At 44.2% G+C, this 21,788-nt stretch overlaps 2 protein-coding genes across 6 annotated transcripts in view; one reads left to right on the top strand and one right to left on the bottom strand.

Annotated features, from left to right (window-relative positions):
* RCC1L (RCC1 like) overlaps positions 1–21,788 on the bottom strand; it is a 47,852-nt gene that overhangs the window by 6,985 nt on the left and 19,079 nt on the right. The window contains 4 exon segments of the mRNA XM_044993891.1: positions 13,408–13,493; positions 15,176–15,349; positions 16,059–16,143; positions 20,287–20,468. Of these exon segments, the coding sequence (XP_044849826.1) occupies positions 13,408–13,493; positions 15,176–15,349; positions 16,059–16,143; positions 20,287–20,468 (527 nt within the window).
* LOC123353096 (40S ribosomal protein S6-like) overlaps positions 109–21,788 on the top strand; it is a 29,001-nt gene continuing 7,321 nt past the window's right edge. For 2 of the 5 annotated variants that reach the window (XR_006574395.1, XR_006574396.1), the window contains exons 1-5: positions 109–1,664; positions 2,603–2,770; positions 4,667–4,789; positions 9,976–10,071; positions 10,988–11,140. Coding sequence is in view for 1 of the 5 variants with exons in the window: in XM_044993890.1 (XP_044849825.1) it covers positions 2,686–2,770; positions 3,146–3,621 (561 nt within the window). In the remaining 4 variants the exon portion in view is untranslated. Of the gene's footprint in view, positions 1,665–2,602; positions 2,771–3,145; positions 3,683–4,666; positions 4,790–9,975; positions 10,072–10,987; positions 11,141–11,295; positions 11,438–21,788 lie in introns of those variants that run through there. The other 3 variants (XR_006574398.1, XR_006574397.1, XM_044993890.1) reach the window with 3 other exon arrangements.

Here is a 21,788-nt window from a genome sequence, read left to right as displayed (position 1 = left end):
AGTTGGCAGAGACCGTGCCAACAGGCCTAATGGGGAAAGCACCATTGCAAACGACCCGCCGGTCTGCAGCAAGAAAGAGGATTTCTCTTTCCAGGTTAGTTTTGTTTTATTCTGCACCTTTAACTCCTTTGCCTGTTAACACGCTGTAGTGGGAGAACAACTTGCCTTGTTCAAGTTTAACCCATAACTGGTACCGTAGATGCCATGACTCAGCTGTTCATTCTAGTCTGGAAAGCACAGGCTGGCTTGTTACAAATGCACCTCCTGAAAACTAGAGCAGAAGCCAGGTTGTCTAGAGGTTAGACCAAAGGATGGGGAGTCAGGAATTTGCTTTTCCTGGTTCTGTCACCTACAGACTGAGACACCCTGAGTTGGTCACTCAGCCTCCGTTTGCTGCTTCCATACTTCACAAGGGCATTGTCAGACTTTATTTGTTAGTGCTTTAAGATCCTCCATTGAAAGGAGCTATAGACGCGCAAAATTGTGGTGTTCTATTATTAAGCAAATCTCTGAACTTCAGCCTGGAATCAACACAGATACATGCAGTGACTTCAACTCATAGGTCCTGCCAGAATCCCACTGCAAATTTGAGAAAGCTATAACTGCATCCTTTGTGTGTCCCAACGAGTTTATTTTGAGTTGGTCTGCCAGCTATTCAAGCTCAGTCAGTAGCAGCTTCGGCGCGAACCATTAAAGGCATCACTTTAAGGAGCACAAGTTTTAAATGTTTAACCAGATTCCTTCAGTTCACTGAAGTCGGGTTTTCTTGGAGCAACACTTTTTAAAAGATTCCTCCGCATACCTTTTTCAGTCAACGCCCCCCCTCCCGTCGCATATGAGCAAAACTTGCTTCTAACAGCGTTTTAAAAACATCTTTTTAAAAAAAGTAAATGGCCAGATTTTACAGATGCATCTGTGTGAAATCCTTCCAAGAGTTTGAGATACCTGCACTAAAGAATTTACTGTAAAGCTTTTGGGATGGAATGGATCTGATTTATGTGTGTGTAAATTTAGTGGGAAAGGTGCCGCAATCAACAGCACTGGGAAATGATGCCCTAGTCTTCCACAGAAGATTTCATACAGCATGCGGATCAGCAATAAGAGTGGCATTGAGCTACTCTCATTTAGAGGTACTGCCTCGTTATTAGTTTATGGCTTCATGTTTATAGTAGCAGCTAGATTAAGGCCCCATCATGCAGTGTGCAATGAAAGCTCATAGTAAGAAACTGTGCCTGCTTCAAAGTGCATAGACTGTAGGTAGACAAAGCCTCAGAGAAAAGTAATATGACATTTCCTGTTATGCAAATGGGGAAACGGAGGCACAGGATGATTAAGTGACTTGCCCGGGGTCACACAGGAAGTCTGTGGCAGGGCCAGGAGTTGAATCCAGGTCTCCTGAGTCCCACTGTACTGCTTTAACCACAAGACCATACTTCCTCACTACCTCAAGGCCATTCAGTGCCCAATGGCTGATGAGCATGGCAGTTCGGATAAATAATGGTTTATGTGAGGTGGACACCTCTCCACTAGGTATCAGTCTGAAACCTCAATCCATTTCACACAGGCCAACACACCTGGGTCGGAAGGTAACAGCTCTCATTCCTGTAGACCTGCGGGTAGCGACCTGAAGCTAGCATGAGCTATAATCTCTGTGAGCCATCCAGGTGGGTACAAGTGTGATCTCACTGATTCAGAGCCAAGTTCACAACTGCAGGCAAGGGGCAGAGAGGAGGAAATGGCAGGGCTACGCCCGCTCTCTCTCCCATTAAGGAAAGGCTTCCCTCACTCTGGGGTTTCTTTGCACTGTCTCCACATACATGACCACATTAGCCAGAAACACCAAAGAAGCTCTTCCAATATTTAGAGCCATCATCGCTCTTTTTCAGGCACGTTAACCCCAAGACAGGTCCCCCTGCATCTTAGCTGCCAAGTCCTGTGGCCCCCCTGTGATGTTTCATAGACTTTAAGGTCAGAAGGGACCATTATGATCATCTAGTCTGACCTCCTGCACAATGCAGGCCACAGAATCTCACCCACGCACTCCTGTAACAAACCCCTGACCTATGTCTGAGTTATTGAAGTCCTCAAATTGTGGTTTGAAGACCTCAAGCTGCAGAGAATCCTCCAGCAAGTGACCCGTGCCCCACGCTGCAGAGGAAGGCGAAAAACCTCCAGGGCCTCTGCCAACCTGCCCTGGAGGAAAATTCCTTCCCGACCCCAAATATGGCGCTCAGTTTCCCATCCTTTGTCCTCCCTTCTCCTGCATGACGCAAGTAGGGGACCCTGGGTCAGCTGTGAATGGTGTTTCACAAAGATGTATCCGTGTTTATCCTGACAGTGTATTATTATGAAAAATTGCTCTCCACGGGCAAAGCAAGTCAGTGCAACACTCAATTCAGCTATTTACCAGAGGTCTGTAAATGACCTGACACCGCAATGTATATATAGCCTTATTCTCTGTTCTATTAATCATTCATAATCACTATCTGTTTGGGTTTTTTTAGAGACCTCTGAATTATGTGACACTGGGATTTAACCAGCCTGTGGCTTTTGTGATCAGCTGATACAAACTAATAGCTGCTTTTCCACATCTGACTGGCAGGTCTGTATCCAGATAACCACAGACGACATGTTCTTGTTTTAACTTCTCCTGGTGTGATGTCTTGCACAGAGCGACACCGCAGCATGGGGAGAAAACAAACCTCATCAGCAAGGGACTGGCAGTTCCTTCAATGCCTGGCCAAACACACCCTGCTCAGAGAGGAACCGGGTAAGAGGCTTATCCCCATTTTGAATTCCTATCTCATGAAGGCAGCTTGCAGCAGTGGTTAGAGCAGATTATGGCAGATGGTTCTCTTCCCAGCTGTGCTACTAGGCTTGAGGGCCCATTGTGCTAGGCCATGTACACGCACAGACAGTCTCTGCTGCAGAGAGCTTACAATCTCAGTGCATATTACAGCAGTATTATTTGTACAGCCTGGGAGTTCCAGGCCTGAGCGAGGGTGCCATGGTGCCAGGCGCTGTGCAAACACACAACAAAAAGGAGCTTATAGGATTCTAATAAATTCTCCCTGAAAGTGTTTTGCCAGACAGGAAACAACTCCTGGCTCGCAATGACTCTCACACTTTGCCTTGTTTCCGTCAGACAGAACAGCAGCAGAATGGCATCATGCACCCAACAGAAGAACTGGAGAAAGAAAACGGAAATCTGTCCGGGGTTGCATTGTTGATGCCAACTTAAGTGTCCTGAATTTGGTTATCGTAAAGAAAGGTGAGAAGGATATTCCTGGACTGACAGATACCACTGTGCCTCGTCGACTTGGTCCCAAGAGGGCTAGCAGAATCCGCAAGCTGTTTAACCTCTCCAAAGAAGATGATGTGCGTCAGTATGTGGTGAGGAGACCCCTGAACAAGGAAGGCAAGAAACCCAGGACCAAGGCTCCTAAGATCCAGCGATTGGTGACTCCCCGAGTTCTGCAACATAAGCGCAGACGTATTGCTCTAAAGAAGCAACGAACTCAGAAGAACAAGGAGCAAGCGGCAGAATATGCTAAGCTTTTGGCCAAGAGAATGAAGGAGGCCAAGGAAAAACGCCAGGAGCAGACAGCCAAGAGACGATGACTGTCCTCATTGAGGGCCTCTACATCTAAATCTGAGTCAAGCCAAAAGTAAAAGATGTAAATGATTAAGAAAATAAATCTTTTATGGTGGAAAAAAAAAAACAAAAAAAACTGCAGTTCTGTGGCTCTGTTTCTGGAGGTGCAGTACCGAGCACGGCTCTAGGGGGACCTTACTGAATGATATATAGCCAGTAAACGCATTGGGTGAAATTCTTGCAGGCATACAGAAGATGTGACAGTGACAAGACCACTGAGCCCCCACAATGAAGTCTCGTTGACTTCACTTCTCTTTTGTAACTCTTTCCCAGCAGGTTTGTTGCCACAGATTGTGCTGTAGCAGCTGGATAAATTATTCCAGGCCTTCAGTTATTTGAACAACACCCAGAGGAAAAGGATTTTCTTCTTTTTTTAGATGTTTTGGTTGAAGGAGGGAGGTGTCCTTAGCTTTATGGATTTCTACCCCTGCCTGCCTTCCCACAGATCCACTGCCCCCTGGGAACTTGCAAGCATCTTTATAAAGGCCGACTCAGAAAGATCTGAAGAGTCTGTACACAGAGAATTCTTTCTGATGTCATCAATGCAGTTTTAGTCAATAGCCTCGGGTAAATCTGAAGCCCTTTGGCACTTGATGTCTGAAAAGGCAGAACATGCAGAAATGAGACATCTTCAACCTCAGTGGCTCAGCCTACAAGATTACAAAGGAAAGGTAGAGTCAGCAGTGTCAGAGTAAGAACCCAGGAGTCCTGACTCCCAGCCCCTCTCCCTACCCCCCCAACTGTGTTCCCTCCAGAAAATAACTCTCCTACAAAAAGACTTTTAAACTAAACTTTGCTAAATATTTAAAAACAGTAACAAAGTCAAACCCACCCATTTCCCTCAGGAATGAAACTCAACATCTTACGTACCACAAAACAGATGGTAGTTTAGAAAACTGGCAGCAAAATCAAGCTCATAGTACTGCAGGAATAATTGTTTAATCTTCAAGAGCTGCTCTGCTGGTGGCATGGGGGCCTTTTTCAGATGATTTATGCTTGTGTTCTTTGCAGAGTTTCTCTAGGATGAAATATAACAGCACTAGGAAGGAGACGTCGAGTAACACAGACAATGGCTGGAATGAGCGAGACGTGCTGAGGAGAGATGTCCAGATCCTGAAGTGATCTTGCAACCAAGTTAGTAGAACAAGAAAAACAGCTTTCCTCTTTCCTGGCCTCTTCTGATGAAACAAGCCCATAGTCACATCCCTTTGTGGGGACAAAGGTTGGTCCTAGCTCAGTGAATAGGCGGGTGTGGTCTCTCTCACATCTCCCCTCCAGCGCAGCCAGTCTCCAAACCACTTCAAAATAGCAGTCTGGAGAGAGATGGAGGCTCTTTCGTTCTCTTGCCCTATGAGGACACTTAAGTCTGTGAAATGTGTGTTGAACCGTTCTTGTCTGAGTGACATTTCACTGAATGTTCTGAAAAGAGCAATTCCAACAGGTTCTGAGGGCAGTAACGCAGAGGGGGATTTGTTGAAGATGTAGCGAGGAGGGGCATAGAATTGGGAAGGGGAAAATACTCCCCTTGTCCTCTCTGCTGCTTGCTTTCTTCCTTTGCCCTTTATTTCAATTTTAAAAAAAAAAGGGGTGGCTCCTGAAGGCGAGGCTTGAGCCAGTCACAGCTGGTTGAGTTTCCCACCACACAATTTGCTTTTAACCATGAGTCATGCTGCCCTCCTAGGAGTGTGTGCATTACAGAACTACCAGCACAAGTGGCGGATAGGATGAGGCCCAAGCTCTCTTGCGTGTGTTGAGAGAGGATTTGAAGTGAAAGGGGATGGTCACGCTTTTGGAAAACTTTTCCTATTCCTGGGACTAGTGCCCAGGAACTCCTCAAAACCCCATGTTAATCACAAAAGTGCAGGACTGGAAGGGATCTCAGTAGGTCATGTAGCCCAGTCTCCTGCACTGAAGACAGGACTAAGTAATAAACAGACCCATCCCTGACAGGCGTTTGTCTAAACTGTTCTTAAAAACCACCAGTGTGACAGCCGTCTGGAATTTGCTCAGTGCTGTGGTTGAGGAGCCTGAGCATGATTCAGGGAGCCAGAAATGGTGCAAGCCATATTTTCTGAGTCTCAGTTTCCCTATTTGCAATATGCAGATATTTACCTCCATCACAAGAGTGAGGCTATATTATCCACTGTCTCCAATGGTCAATGACAGCCACACTTACATAGCATTGGAGACAGTCCTTGATCCAAACACCCCTGTCCTTTGGGAAACTTTGACTCTAGAGCAGAAATTTGTGGTGCCAGTAGTTATTACAGTCGGTGATACTGAGGATGACCTGCTGAAATGTGCTCCTGCTAAACATGAAATATCCTATTGTCCCGATCCTGGAATTCCAGTTGGCCTGGCTTTGCTGTACCACTCCCAGAGCAAACTGTATGGCTCTTCCACCTCTCCCCTTTTACAGATGTCTTTGAGAAGTGTGGTCATGCCAGAAATACCAGTGTGCAAATATTTGCACTGACCTCCAGCTTGGGAGGGGAAACGCTCCCCCCGTTGTGAAAGGCAGGTCTTCCAACTGTCTCTCTTGGCAAGTTGTTGGTTTCAATGCCCCACCTCTGCAAGGTGACGAGTGTCTTTAACTTCCACTGATGGGAATATGTGCTAAGGATGTTCTGCTACTTTCAGGAAGCCTTCCAGGATCAGATCTCCAGACTGGAAGGGAGCTAGGTGATTTGAGTAAAGGAGACATGGAACCCTGAGAATCTCTGCTGGTCTCCATGGGAAAGGCCAACTTTCGGAGGCAGGGGGGCGGAAAATCATTCTGAGTTGAAACGAAAAGCGAGAATTTCTTCATTTCCCATGCAAGGAATATTCTGAATCTTTTTTTTCCGATAACATCAAAATATTACAATATGAAATACTAAATATATATTACGTAGAATATTAAATAGAAGGGATAGACATTTAATATTAAACTCTGTATTTTAATATGGTATAAAAGTAGAAATGAAACTAATTTAAACAAAAATTTTTTGCCAAACAAAATGTTTCAACATTGCTTCAAAAATTTCCCATCAAGAATGTTATTGAAATCAACAGTCCTCTGATTTCAGCAAAACTGCATTCGCCAACAGCAAACTGTTCCATCATTCTAGTGAGTATCTGCATGACTTTTTAAAATGAGTCTCTGCACTCACTAGCGGAAGCAGAGCTGGGGCTGTGCAGTGGCATGGGGAATGTCAGAGGGCTGTTTAAGGTGCTGTGTTCTAAGATATCGGCACGTGTTGGACTTAGTGCAATGGGTTGAAATCCTGGCAGCATCCCTCCACCCTTCATAAACGGAGATCCATGTGTTTTGCTGTATGGGGAGTATTAGATGAACCCTTAAAAACCAAAGTCTTGTCTGCACCCATTTCGCATTGACTGTGTTGCCCTTGGGGATTCTATAGCTTGTCTCCTAAGAAAAGGGGGTTGCCAAGATGTCTTTGGCCAAAATGTCCAATCTCCCATTGCTGTCTGACTAACTTCACAGTCTGCCACTTACTGCTCTAGCAACATCCCCCGAGCCTTGGCTGTTCAGGCGAGCAGCTGTCCTCGGAGCCCAGCTCCATTAGTAACATGCCTTTGGATTTTACATAGTGAGCTTGAAGGCTCCAAATATAGATGTTCCGGTTCACTGGCAGCTCTCCCTGCTTGTCTCACAAAGCTATAAACTAGTGTATCGCATCCTCCCCCCACCTGTAGTTGGGCTGCCATGGGAGCAGGATGATCCTTCACACATCAGCCTCCAACCAGGACTTTCCTTTCCTCACCTGCATTTCAATAGTCACAGCATGATGCTGTTAATTAGAAAACAAGGAATTCCAAAAAGAGGACCCAAGCTATCTTCCACTCAGGTAACCACCTAGATTTATTCCCCCAGCAGGCTGACTAGAAAGCTTCAGTGTTTCCCCAGCACGGCTGTCACTGCTGTTTCACGCTCCCATCAGTACAAGACACCAGCATGATGAGCAAGTGACCTAGGAAATGCAGATCCCAGCCTGGAAGTCGTCAGCTTCCACTAGTAATTCCCTTTCTGGTACGTAGGAAACTGGTCTAGGTAGACAGTAAGAGGCTGGAAGGGCACTGCAAGCTTAGACACAGTTACCTTGCCTGTGTAGTGTTGCTTTGTGTGCTCGTATCTGAATGCTAGCTTGGCGCTTGGATGCTCCCTCTCTGTCAGTGCTGCCGTCTTATAAGCTGATCTATTTTACTGCTTGCTTGTATTCAGTAAAGGGAGGGGAGTAAGGAAGAGGAGTGGGTTCTTTGCCTGTTGAGGTTACAACCAGCTAGTACGCAAGAGAGAAATTTTAAAATCCAGGTTAAAGAGAGACCCTGAACGAAAAGATCTTGTTAAGGCTTAAAGATAAGTTCTGGGCCACTTGTGCTCATTAAAGATCCAAAAAGGAAAGCTTGCTCATCCTGGCATCCTTCCTAAATTCCCCTGTAGCTGCAATAACCTTTAGTATGCTGCATGCTTCCTGGTGTGTACAGTTGCTGCACACTGGCAAGAGGTGCCTGTTTGAACCCAGAGCAGGCTGCATTTTAGCAGTGAAGGAAATGACCCTCCCAGAGAGTTTGCATATCAATTCATTTGCAAAGTGCAGTGACACTCTTCAGCCTGAAGAGAGCTATCTATGAATGTACAGGGAACAAAAGCAACCTCTGCCACCAGCTACTGTGGAGGGGTATCTGGGAGATGGCACTGTTTCCCTGTATTTAGAAAAGGAAATAACGGAGGTATTTCAGATAGTGCGGTGGGGTGATCACTGGATTGTTGATGGGGGAAGCTGTAAGGATTGGTCTACGTTTGATTTTTCAGTAGTGCTTAATTAACACAAGTGTGAATTCTAGTGTAGCTGAACCACCAAGGTTAGTGCCAGGATGAAAACATTTGTTGCTTGTTGTTTTTAACCACAGACTGCAGCTTAATGCTAGGTACAGGTTAGGACAGTACATGGATAGCAAATCCTATTGAAAATACAGGGGAGTGTAGGAGTGTGGCTTGTTAGTTACCCTAATTCAAACAGCCCAGGGTTAGCTATGACTAGCAATAAACATGGGTCTCTAGACTTGAATTGTCAGTCATATGTTAATACAAGTGTAGACACAATGGGTAAAATTTTCAAAAGCACCTAAGTAAGTGACCTAGAAGCCTAAAACCCCTTGCCTTTCAATAGAGCTTAGTTTCTTTTGAAAATTTGAACCATCCTGTATTAGTTTTATAAATGTATGTTTATTATTTATTTGTATTACCATAGTGTTTAGGAGTCCTAGTCATGGACCAACTCGATGCTGTATAAACACACTGTTCCTGCCCCAAAGAGCTAACAGAGCTCCCCTATATATAAAAAAATTATACTGAAAAAAATCCATCATCTTGCTTTTCCTTTTTTATGTACTAGCACTGATGGATGAACACTACTTTAATACAGTCCCTGGATCTGTACAGCTCCACTGGATCAAACCAGCGCAGCTTTCTGCATGGAAAAACTGTGCTTGGCTAAACTGGTTAGAGCATTTTTTTTAAAAGTTAACCGAAAAGAATAAATATAGACTCATTTACCTGAAGTTTCCAAAACCTTTCATCATTATGAAGGATCGTTAAAGATGATGAATAACTCCATATGAGTAGGAGGCAAAGTTTTGTTGTGGATTATAAACTGGATAATGGGACCCTACCAGATTGTGTCTGTACCAGCACACCAGCAGGGGGAATACACTGCTGTAGTCTAGTATGAAAGGACCTACGAGAATTTGTCATTAAAACTCCCATTGACTTGCAATGGGAGCTGAGCACTTAATCAAGACATTTTCATCTGGGAGTTCAAAGGAGCTTAAATTAATTGCCTGATGCTTCATTACCATTCTTGAATGGTAAAGCCCTGTTTTCCTACCAAGGCGAGAGGCAATGTTAATTAAATATAGCAGTAGACGTCTGCATCTCAACAGTTCTTTCTGAAAGCTCTCGGTGGTGCCTGGACTCTCTTTTCCCATTATGTCAGCTGTGCGCTGAGACCTTGCCTATCATGCTGCCCAATACAGTCTCATTGTTACCGTGTCAGTTTGTCTCCTACTCAGATTGTAACTCCCTCCTTTGGGCATGGAGTGTCTTTTTGCTCTGTATTTGTACAACGCATAGCACAATGGGATCCTGATTCATGACTGGGGATCCTAGGTACTATGATCTATTATTGTTATAATTTTACAATAGTGTCTTGATGGCCCCTTCTGAACTTAAAGACTATGAGTTATCTACTACTAGAGAGTTCTGGTTCTTGTCTCTCTCAAACCTACTCCTGTAATATCATCTTGTGCCCCTCTAGGATTTTCACCCCGGTTGGAGATGGCAGCATCTGTTGTTCTTCATGTTTCCTAACTGTGCCACCTTTGGTTGGCTGCCACCGAAGGACTGGAATGTGGTGAGTATCCCCATTGGAGGGGGTGTTATGATATATTAGCCATTTATGCCTTGCTGCTGGACTCTGTTTACCTGCAAAGAACTGAGAGGCTGATGCTGTTGGCTAGACAAGTGCAGCTGCAGTTGGGTGTCCCACAGACCCCTCACAGCTTTTTGAGGTGCTGTACGAAGAGGGAAGGCTGGGGTATGCTGGACACTAGCAGGCAGGTGGAAGTATATGGAGTCCATGCTGACAGGGGCAAATAAGCAGTCAGCATCCCTATAAAAACTGGAGCTGAGAGAGCAGCTTAGATGTGGGCAACAGCGGGATGGACAAATGCATGATTATTTACTGGGCAATTCCCTGAAGGGATACAGGGTGTGTAGGGTAGAGACAGGAGCAGTCAGCTGCAGAAGGGACTGTTGAGCTCATGGCACATCCTGGAAGAAGTCAGGTGATGTCATGTCCTGCCACCTCCCTCTGGGTCTGGTGTGCCCACTGTATTCTAGGCTCTAGCGGGGCCAGACGTACAAAGGTTGTGTCTTTGCTACCCCCAAGTCCTGGCCCTGGGTTCATTCCCTCACGCCTGGACTTTTGCAAAGATACTCCTGCCAGGTTTCCCAAATGCACCCTATTCCACTACATTGGGGACTCCCCTGCCAATCTCTCCGTCTTGGCCTAGATTTTCAAAAACAGGAGCCTCAAATCTCACAATCTAGTTAGGTTTCTAAGAGTGTTTAGCTCCTGTCAGCCCCCACGAGGGAAGGAGGGCAGAGGCCATGCACAGTTGGCACCACTCTCAGCAGTTGTGTGTGGAGGAGTTAGAACCGTATACTCATCCTGAAACCCAAAGCGTCGTACCTGTGCTGCTGTAGTATAGACATACCTAAAGGTATAAATTAATGTAAATCACTGCTCCCTTCTTCCCACACCTCAGCATATAAATCACACACAGGGGCTCCCACTCCAATCTATCTGTGGCAGTGAAGGAACATAAAGTCCAATGGTGGAGCGTTAACTCTCTGGAGGAAGGAAACCTTTGTCTACCTACACTGGAGCAAGACTGTGCTCTGCCTTCATCTACTCACAGGTGAGTGAGACATAGTGCAGCTCTGCTTCCTGTGTAACACACAAGGACATGGGTCAAACAGTGCATGACCGGCACCAGATGCTGAAGAATAGTTCTGCCAGAGTGTATTAGTCAGCACTTATTTATTTCATCCCATAATATAACTTTTCCTTTAGGAAACATGGTTGGCTAAGGCCATCACCTCCTGAAAGTGACAGCAGTGATGTATACCCGTTTACAGCTCTACTGCCATCTGTACGAGTAAGTGCACATAATACTAGGTACTGCAATTTCCTCATGGAGGAACACAGTAAAATGGTCATAAAACAGCTCCCCTTCTTGCCTTAATCCTTACACATTAGCAGAGCATTGCTGCCTGGGGGCTTGGCGGCAGGACGGCTGGACTCTTCTCAGCAGCCAATTAAAAATGTTTGATATGCTCATCTCTTCACCATCCCTACGGGAGGAATGCAAGGCTCTCTCCCAAAGAGTAACTGGAGGCTCTGGACATGAAAAAAACAGTTAACAAGGTTCCAAGCATAGCAGAGGTTCTTCACATGCTGCGTGTGTGCAGTATTATATTACTGAACTTGAGTACAAAGAGTTCTCCTTAATGAAAGTGATCATGGGTTCATCTTTTACCAGCCATTCCCCATGCACAGCTGAGGTACAGCACAGCTGTTAGATAAATGATTTAACCAGAGTTACCATATGATCAACTCCACAAGCCACATCAACTACCTCGCCAGGGATTGTCACCTGGAACAAGAAAAAAAGAAAATGTGCTTTCAGGCTCTTTCTGTCACCTGTGTGCATGCACCTATACCAGCCAGGCTGAGTTGCTTTTAACGTGCAAGCCTACAGAACAATTTGGTGACAAGGTTCAGTCTGGGGAATTGAGATTAGATTGAAGCAACGTCAGCGCCAACCTCATGGAATTCATCAACATGCTGTAAAGCGCAGACTCTAGTAGTTTTCCATGGAAGCACATAATGCATTTATGGAGCGAGCCGAAAGCTCTAAATCAGACCTGGTTTGTTGGGAAATGCAGGGGATTGTAGCCCCAGCCCATCTGTTCTGAAAGCAGCACTTTGAGTGGAAGGGGCATAGACTAGAACACAGCAAGATGATTTGTTTAAGCATCACACCGGTTGGCGTAGCTAATCACTGAGAACAGACAGAACAGTTAAAGCCTGGGAGACTCTTCATGTTTGGTCTCAGTTCAAGGACAAGGGTGGATTTTTGAACTGGGAGCACAAGCAGGTTAGTCATGTAAGTATATTGAGGTCTTTAAGAAGAGCTGAAGACTAGAGTTTCAAATGTGCAGTCCTCAATGAGGAATGAAATAGCTGCTAATGGCTGATTGCCTTTTCCCCCTCCTAGCATAATTTATCCTTCTAAGGGTGGATAGTAGCTAACAGATCCTCTACACTAGATATGGTGGAGCTCATGCTGCTCCTCTTTGAAAGAAAGGGTAAGCTACCATCTACTTTCCTAGTAGCTATGTCCAGGGAGAAATTGAATTAAAAGACACAAATGCCAAGTGCATAAATTAGTTAATTACTGTAGAGATTTAACTACCATAGTTAAGATGTGCTACAAAATTATACTATCAAAGTTGTAAATACTTTATTTAAACTGCACTTCTGCACAAAATGGTCCCTGCTTTAATGTTTTTTCCTTCTCTCCCTTATTCTGTTTTTAAAAAGGATATTCTATGTGCCAAAAACTCTATGCATGTCACATGTAAGTTGAGAATTCAAATGCAAAGTTAATTGCCTGACCACTAAGTTAGACAGTTGTGCCATGTGCCTGGGTGAGCTTTACTCGAGTTACCTTAAAGGAGCCTGAGTTTCAGAGGGTGACAGCTTGAAAATCTTGTCTGAAATGTGCAGACACTTCCAAACTCTATGCTCCATGAACATAGGTATGAGGATTTTTTCTTTAATTTAAATGAACTTTCATAGCATGTTTGACAATCTTGGGTTCTGACATTTGATATATAGAACACTTAACTAGAGCCCAAATCTCTCAGGTCTCCTGCTACAGTACAGGCTAATTATAAAATGTCAGAACAACTGGAGACAACATATCGCTCTTCCTGACCAGAAGGGATGGAGTCAGGTCAGTCTGAGAAGGAATTGATAAGATCATCTTGCATTTGAAGTTTTCATGTTACTTTCAGTGCCAAAATCCACAACTAGGCACGGAGTGGGTGAGGCGTCACTCCCCCTTGTTACAGTACACTACCTCTAGGGCATGGTTGTGCTTGAATGCGGTGTACTTACCCTCCATGGGAAATACTGGTCTTCCATTCTTCCAATCCCCAAGCACCCCCTTATATTCTTGCCCCACACGAACAACTCTCCTCTGTCTGCAACAAGCAAAAAACCTGCGTCAGATTACTTCATATGTGAAGACCTTTTTAAAGGCAAATAATTTTATGTACAAAGAAAGGGATTGGAGGTATGGCCTTCTAGTCAATAACCAGAGAGTTATAAATCCAGGATGAAAAACCTGTAGGTCCTGTAAGTTTAGTTAAGAGAACACTGGATAGAGCAATATTGTCTTCACATAGGCAAACAAGTTTTTGGTCTGAATCTTTTCTCCACCACCCACCCCACAGCTCTAAGTGCAGGATTTTGTTTAAAGGAACAGCCTAGCAGAGTCCACTAGAGAATTCTGGAAGCTCCAGGTGCTCATTTTCAAAACTCAGGTTCAACATCCTCAGTCTGGGTGCACAGCTCTTAGAGTCAAAGCAGGAGCTGCAAGGACAGAGGGCAGTGATGTGACCTTCAAGATGTTTAACTTTACGCATTGGAGCAAGAGCTCGAGTGAGCCCCGTAAGCGAAGATAGTGCAATCCAGCATAAAGCCACCACTCCAAGTCTGATAAATCTGTTCCTTCAGAGTGGTGGCTTCCAATCAGGGCAGAGCAAAACTGCATTCAGTACATTTAGGTAACATTTTCAAGAGCACCTACAGTGAGTGAGAAACCTGAGTCCCCATTTCAAAAATGATTTATACCAGTGAAAGAACTCTGGGTAAACAAGGCCTAACTATTTCAGCAAGGGTGTGATTTTTTTTTTTAAACTGAAATAGTTACAGGAAGAACCCCCTGTGTGGACACAGTTCTACTGGTATATGGCTTATAGCTATTCCCATATGAGACTGGAAATACCCTGCACCACTTTATCTATAGCAGCAGCAAGAACAGTACAGCCTGTGAGCATAGACAAGTGCTTAGGAGCCTAAATCCCATCAACTTTCAATAAGACATAAGGTCCTAGGTCCCATTTTCAGAAGTGGGTTAGGTGCTTTTGAAAATGTTATCCACCTCAGTGCAACGACATGCACTCTCCCTTTCTTCGGTCAGTGTGCTCCCAGCATTATGGAAAGTCACTTGAAGGAGATGGTGTAAATTTTCTCTAATCCTTCCCATTTGGCTACAGCTCAAGTCCAAAATTCAGCCTAATATCAAGTTATTTTACCTATCATTGAGGGAAGCTTTTACTCTTGACATAGAGTAGCTACATCAGTTTCCGTGGTGCTGCCCTCTGCTGGGCGTTTTCACTGACCTTTGTGAGTTAACAAGTCTTCATTTTCAGACTACAGTATTTTCTTCACATACAAGCTTGATTTATTATAGTTACAGCTGCTCTAACAGTGCTGCTGAGATTGTCATGTCAGTATTTGCACAGCAATGCTGTGATTTTTCTGCTTCAGTTACTTCAACTTGCATATATTTGCTGTGGTCTGTACCTTAAGTAAATCTGGGCTGGCTGCAATTTAGAAAGCAAAGGGAAGGGGCACAGATCTGTTTTACTGAACACAGATTAGGAATTTATCGCAGCAGTGTCTGTAGAGGCCAGGCTGCCATCTGTCATTGAGATGGTCTGACTGAAAACCCATTGCATTCTTTCAGCATGGTATTTTAGAGGTTCACATTTCACGTTTAAGGAGCGTGTTTTAGAAACCGAAACATCTCAATAAGATTTTAAAAGGGGAACAAATTGAAGAGACAGTTTCACCACCGATCCATGGCCTGGAAACTTACTGTTAAGTGCAGCAAACTGGCTGAGTCCGCAGCGAATGCGAGAAACACGGGTGTCCGGACTGAAGTCTGACAAGCCAAAGAGGGTGGGTGGGATCATTTCTGGAGTTGCTGTTTCCATCAGGTTTGGTCCTTTCCCAAGAATTCCATATCCCCAGACAAAGACATTTCCTCCTTCTGTGTTACAATAAAAACAAATGCTGTGAGTACGTTCACTCTTAATACAGCCTCAAACCTAATTAGACCCAAATAGCTATTTTCTTTTTCTTTGGGCTTGGCAAGTCATTCTGACTATTTAAAAAAAACAACAATATGTTTCCATTTGGCTCCTTCCTGCATGTGAGTTCTCTCTGCCTTTGCCATCAAAGCCAATTTGCCTTGGATCATGTTTCCCAAATGTAGTTCTGCCTCCGCATTATTAAAACTGAGTGTTTTCAGTTTGTCCCTGAGATAGAACAGGGCCGCAGTGCCCAAGGTATAACATACAGAGACACTTTTATGTCCCAGCATTCCTACCCTCTTGGATTTGTGACGAAGCCCTGCACTAGCCAGCTCTCTGACTTCAAAAAGAATTCTTCAAGTTCAGTACTTGTGAAAGCTGCCAGATGGACAGTGTGGGAGAATTAAATCAAATAGACACAGCAAAGGCAACAGCAGTGCACGCTCCCTCTGCCAATATGCCTCAACTCTGACCTTCAGGAACTTCTAGGGCTAAGTATTTCATTCCTAACACCCGATTCAAGCCCTCTTAAAATAACAGCCTGTAAAAAGTCTGAATGTCAATCGTGTCAGACATCTGTAAAAGACGTAGCAATAGTGTAAATCTGTCTCCTCTCCCACCGTATTAAATCCAGCTGGAGCCCTGCAACAGCAAAAATGAACTCACCGTTTACAACAGCATTGCCTGTCCCTCCACATGCAGCATCCTTTATCTTCCCAATCTTGAATGGTAAATGCCTTGGAACATTCACCTATTGAGAAAAAACCAAACAATTCTGACCTCAGAGAAGGCGTACACCAGCCATCAGAACCTGGACAGTCACTGATGGTTTTGGAAGTTTCTCTTAGGGCAAAGAATGTAAACAATGTATACAGGATGTCTGTTGTTGTACAAGTCACCTTTCTCCCCTGAATCTATAGGATTGTTCAGGCGGTTACGTAAACTATGGATGCTTCCGCCGTCTGCTGGACAATGAACTATGTTCAGCTGAATGAGGCCAAAGGAGAAGACAACTGATTGGGAAAGTGGCAAAGCTGAAACAATCCACCTTGCACTACAAAAGTGAAGAATTTTAAGAGGTACCTGCCTAAAGGAATCCAGTCATCCCAGAGCTGAACTACTAGATATGACAAGACAGCCAGCCACTCAGCAGGTGTGTTTGCAAACACTCACCAGAGAGACCAGAAGGCCATAGGCTGTAGCCCTTTTGTGACAGAGTTTATAAGACACTGGCAAACCTATAGTTTAGTGGGTGTGACTGCTGAATGTTAGATAGATGAGCATTTCCTTTTCCAGAATAGTCATTACCCAAACTTGGCTCTAAGAGCACATCTGTGGTGACCAAGCGCTCTAACCCCATTTCCAGTCGCTCTCAGTAGCCTCTCCAGGAAGCCGCAGATTGGAACAGTCTGACCCCAGGCTGTTTAACCTACTAATTATCTCAAACATCCTTCCAAACTAGATAATTAGCCATAAACTGGGGAAACATCAGGATTAGCAAAGGGAACTAAACTAAACATTTATTAAAATGGCATTAATTTGATGGTCTGCTCTTAATTTTCCTTCAAATATAGCTGAATATTAATGAACTATTAGAATACGACCTCTCCACTGAGCTGAATGAGGCAAACATCTGCTTAATTACCACAGTGCCACATTCAAGGTTGAGTCAGCATTTCAAATCTATTTACCATAAACATTTGTGAAATGACCCTGGGGGATTTTTGTAGAAGTCTGTGTTAGAGCCAGTAGGGAGGAATGGATGCAATTTATATGCTTCTGGTACTCTCAGACTTACAGTGCACACCTTGTATCCCAGAAGTTTGAGTGAGGCTAAATTTGTCAGATTACTTTTCGCTCATGTATTTGAAAGCAGATTACAAATAAATTTGAAATGGATGATTTTTTTAAAAAACCTGAACAGTTCTAAGTATAATAAAGTACTCTTCATCAACAGGTCTCAAAAGAGGTGAGTGTCATCCCATTTTACTGCTGAGGAAACTGAGGCAGGACATGCCTTGCCCAGTTATCCAGCAGGCGAGTAGCAGAGCCAGGGATAGAACCCAAGTATCCTGAGTCCCAGTCCAGTGCTCTATGCAGTAGGCTACACTGCCTCAGAAGTGACCTAGTATTTCTGTTTCCTGACTGGATGCCAAAAATACACACCTCACACATGACTTTGAGGCTGAGCTTTCTGCAAACCTTCTTTTCTGTAAAAGCCATCAGCAGAAAGCCAATGCCCATGAGGAGCAAAGATGACAGAAGCAAGTTAAATTTAAAAAAACAATTGAATGTCTGGACTGTGTTTTTTGCAGTATTCACTCAGGTCCCTGCTGTAGACTCAAACCTTAATAAAGAGATGCATTATTTGTACAAGTAATATTTTTCAAAAACTACAGATTGCCTACCCCATTTAAAAGAGATTTAGAAAACATTCACCATGAGCCCTTATGGCCCACTGAGTCATCAGTTTGGAAAAGAGAAGACTAAGGGGGGACATGATAGAGGTATATAAAATCATGAGTGATGTTGAGAAAGTGGATAAGGAAAAGTTATTTACTTATTCCCATAATACAAGAACTAGGGGTCACCAAATGAAATTAATAGGCAGCAGGTTTAAAACAAATAAAAGGAAGTTCTTCTTCACGCAGCGCACAGTCAACTTGTGGAACTCCTTACCTGAGGAGGTTGTGAAGGCTAGGACTATAACAATGTTTAAAAGGGGACTGGATAAATTCATGGTGGCTAAGTCCATAAATGGCTATTAGCCAGGATGGGTAAGAATGGTGTCCCTAGCCTCTGTTCGTCAGAGGATGGAGATGGATGGCAGGAGAGAGATCACTTGATCGTTGCCTTTTAGGTTCACTCCCTCAGGGGCACCTGGCATTGGCCACTGTCGGTAGACAGATACTGGGCTAGATGGACCTTTGGTCTGACCCGGTACGGCCTTTCTTATGTTCTTATGGTATAATGAAAAATCGTTGTTTGTGAGCTTCTGTCACCCTGCAGCGATTGTTTATAATCTGACAGAGGAGAATTCCCCACTCTATGGCAGGCAGTAAGTGCCAATTCATCTTCTGTGGGGATTTCAGCAAGCCAGTGTCAACATTAAGCTATGACGTTATCAGCTGTGGCTATTTTAAGAGATGACTGTACTGAATTTGAAGTTGACTGACACTATTATTTCCTGCCTTAAAATTAATGATGGGATATTGGAAAGGATTCAGGGTTATATATAAAACATGGCTTTTAATTTAATTTATTTTATGCTTAATGGGTTTTGGCAGCTATATTTTAAAATGTTTAAGTATATTTAATCACAAGGAGTCTATGCATACTACACTCATCTAGGAAACTATCAGCCCTGACATCAGACTGACAAGTATAAAACAGAAAAAAACATGTGTAAGTTGAACACTTAGAACTTCTCTATCTGCAGATTTCAAAGAGTTTTACAATAACTGATCCAGTCCCTGTGCGATTGAGTCTCATCCGTGTCATACGTATGGAGAGAAGGGGACTGCAGCACACACACAAGTGACTTGTCAAAGGTCACGCAGTGATTCAGTGGCAAAAATAAAACGAGTCCAGGGATTTTGCTTCTTGCCAAGGCAACTCCATTAGGCCAGAGACTGCTCTGAATCACCCCAGTGTACATCCAAAATCTATCCAATGAAGTTGGGCCCACACAGCCCCATCCTCATATGTTGTCCTATAGGTATAGCATGCAGTTACCTGTGCTGTGTCTCTACCCTTTATGGCTGGGAGTTTCAGAGTTGCCTGAGGGAATTAGGTACCGGACTCTTCTTGAAATTCCCAACACACAGCCTTCAATCAACTCGCCCTCTGGGACAAAGCAACAGCAGGGCTTTGCAGAAAACTCAAGGCCAGTGAGACACAACTCATTTGACAGACTTAGGAATTTAAAAACAGAAGATTTTAAGAACATTAAATTGGCTCCTTTGAGTGGGGCCCTCTGCCACTTGTTATTTGGTTCACAATGGGAGGGGTGTGGCTGAATTCCCAGCCAGACCAGGAAGCAGCAATGGTCAGGACAAGTTAAAAATCATTTGCTTCAAGCCAGGGGGTCTCACAACTGTTATCTTTGGGGCCTTTGTCCTCTTGTGATTTGACTTAGTGCAAGTGGAACTACACCTTAAATCCATTTAGAGATTGAAGCTGGAGCAGAATGTGGCCCCCTATCTCCTCTGGGAGGGATCCTGCACTGAGCACATGATTCCAGAGTTCCCAACTGCGGTGGCTACCTATTAGATTTCTGAGGGGAGTTCAAGGTGTTGCTTTTTTTCCTATGAAGCCCTAAATGGTACGTACCTGCCTACTGGAAGGACTGATTGCTGCCAGAGCTGCAGACAGAAGAGGCACTCCACTTGGAGCACCCTTGGTTTGCAAGCTGGCAGAGCCTTCTCCAGGACAGGCCCTCAACTTTAGCACATACTTCCCTTGCTTGGCCTGAAACAGCCCTAAACTGTGGGCTTTCAGGGCAAAACACCAATACAAGCAATACAAATTCCTGGATGGTAGGACTTAGTAATTGTGGGTGAAGATACACCGCTAGTTGTGTCACTTTACAGTGATTGTGTTGTCAAAGGCCCCTGGAGCAGGGAATAGCTACTTATTTTATAGCTTCATGTACAGAACAGTTACAGTGAAGCAGGTCAGGCTTGACAAAGCCCTGGCTGGGTGATTTAGTTGGGAATTGGTCCTGCTCTGAGCAAGGGGTTGGGCTAGATGAGCTCCTGAGGTCCCTTCCAACCCTGATATTCTATGATTCTGTGGAGCATCTCCATAATGCCCAATGGCTAGCAGGTGAGTTGCAGATAGAAAATCATTTTAAAAAGTCATTTAAAGTGAACATTGGAACATCTGACCTAACCTGTGTCTTCTCTGTGATGGATGCCAGCTGCATGTATTCGGAGTTTCCCCACCCAAAGAGGTCTCCTTCATCAGATACAGCCAGACAGCTGTCCCCATAGGTGGCAACCTGCACGATATTTACTCCAGCAATATCTCCGCCCAGTTTGGTGGGCACACTGGTGATATTGTAATGGCCAACACCTGGCGAGGAGAGAGAGAGAGACGTGCTGTAATGAAATGCTGTACTTGTTCATGTTAGAAATAAGGCAGACACCATGCATCTTATGGCGCCAGTCAACACCAGTCATCCAAAGACTGGATCTTTGGAAGCAACATCAAAAAGAGAAAAAAGTGCACCTGCTTCTGGAGATCTGTTATCTCAAGGCTAAAGCAAGGATTTGAGTGACGAGTCCCTAGCATGCCCCCTGTGGAGACCACAGCTCAAATCCTCTGTTCGAGCAGTTTGGTGGCATTATTCAAGAGCCCACCGTGTATATTACAGAGATCAAACAGTTTGGTTCCACTGTCTGTCTCTGTAGAGATGTTCTGCTGTTACAGGCCACAAAAACAACAACGAGTCCGGCTGCACCTTAAAGACTAACAGATTTATTTGGGCATAAGCTTTTGTGGTTAAAAAATCCATGCATCTGAAGAAGTGGGTTTTTTTACCCACGAAAGTTTATGCCAAATACATGTTAGTCTTTAAGGTGCCACCGGACTCCTTGTTGTTTTTGTGGATACAGACTAACACGGCTACCCCCTGATACTTGTTACAGTCCAGTGTATTTCAGAACAAGATAATGCTACACTAAAATACTTGATCTTAATAGGATGGTTAAACAGGAATTAGCTCAGGGAAGCCCTATGGTCTGTGTTATGCAGGAGGTCAGATTTAGATTATCACAATAGTCTCTTCTAGCTTTAATCTATGGAACAGCTGTTGAGAACCTGCATTTTCAATGGGAGTTGCAAGTGCTCAAAATCTCCCAGGCTTTTGTGCTAACAGGACTATTTTTTAAAAAGGCCCACCACCCTTTACCCATCTCAAGTCAACAGTGGTGAGCCTCCCAGTGATCTTTTTCTTATGACTGGGCTGTTATGAATCATTCTAGTACCAGCCCCACACTCTTCTTTCATGTTGAGCAGACAAGTTAGTTTCTTACCTTGGTACCCATGATCCAAGGCAAGGCCTATTACCCAAAAACATGCATTGGGAACTAGCAGCAGCTGTAGCTAATGCACCTATCCCGAGCAAAGTATGTTGCAGCAGTTCTTCCTCCATCTGCTACAAAGCCAACCAATTCCTACCCTCTGACTGGTGACTATCAGCTCTGATGTAAGGCAGAGGAATCTTTCTGCTCACATTTGGAATCCACCCTGTATTTTGGGGGTGGCTTTTAAAAACACTGAGGCTACCATACAATGGATTACGTAAAGCATGCATACTCCAATTCACCACTTTCCCTCCCCACTTTACACTCCTAAAGGTCCTTCATTGCTATCACCAAACACTCAGGTTTC

The sequence above is a fragment of the Mauremys mutica genome, chromosome 19 (genome assembly GCF_020497125.1).
Source record: "Mauremys mutica isolate MM-2020 ecotype Southern chromosome 19, ASM2049712v1, whole genome shotgun sequence".
Taxonomy (NCBI): Eukaryota; Metazoa; Chordata; order Testudines; family Geoemydidae; genus Mauremys; species Mauremys mutica.
The sequence above is the reverse complement of the archived record's forward strand: the minus strand, read 5'-3'. Positions and strand labels throughout refer to the sequence as shown.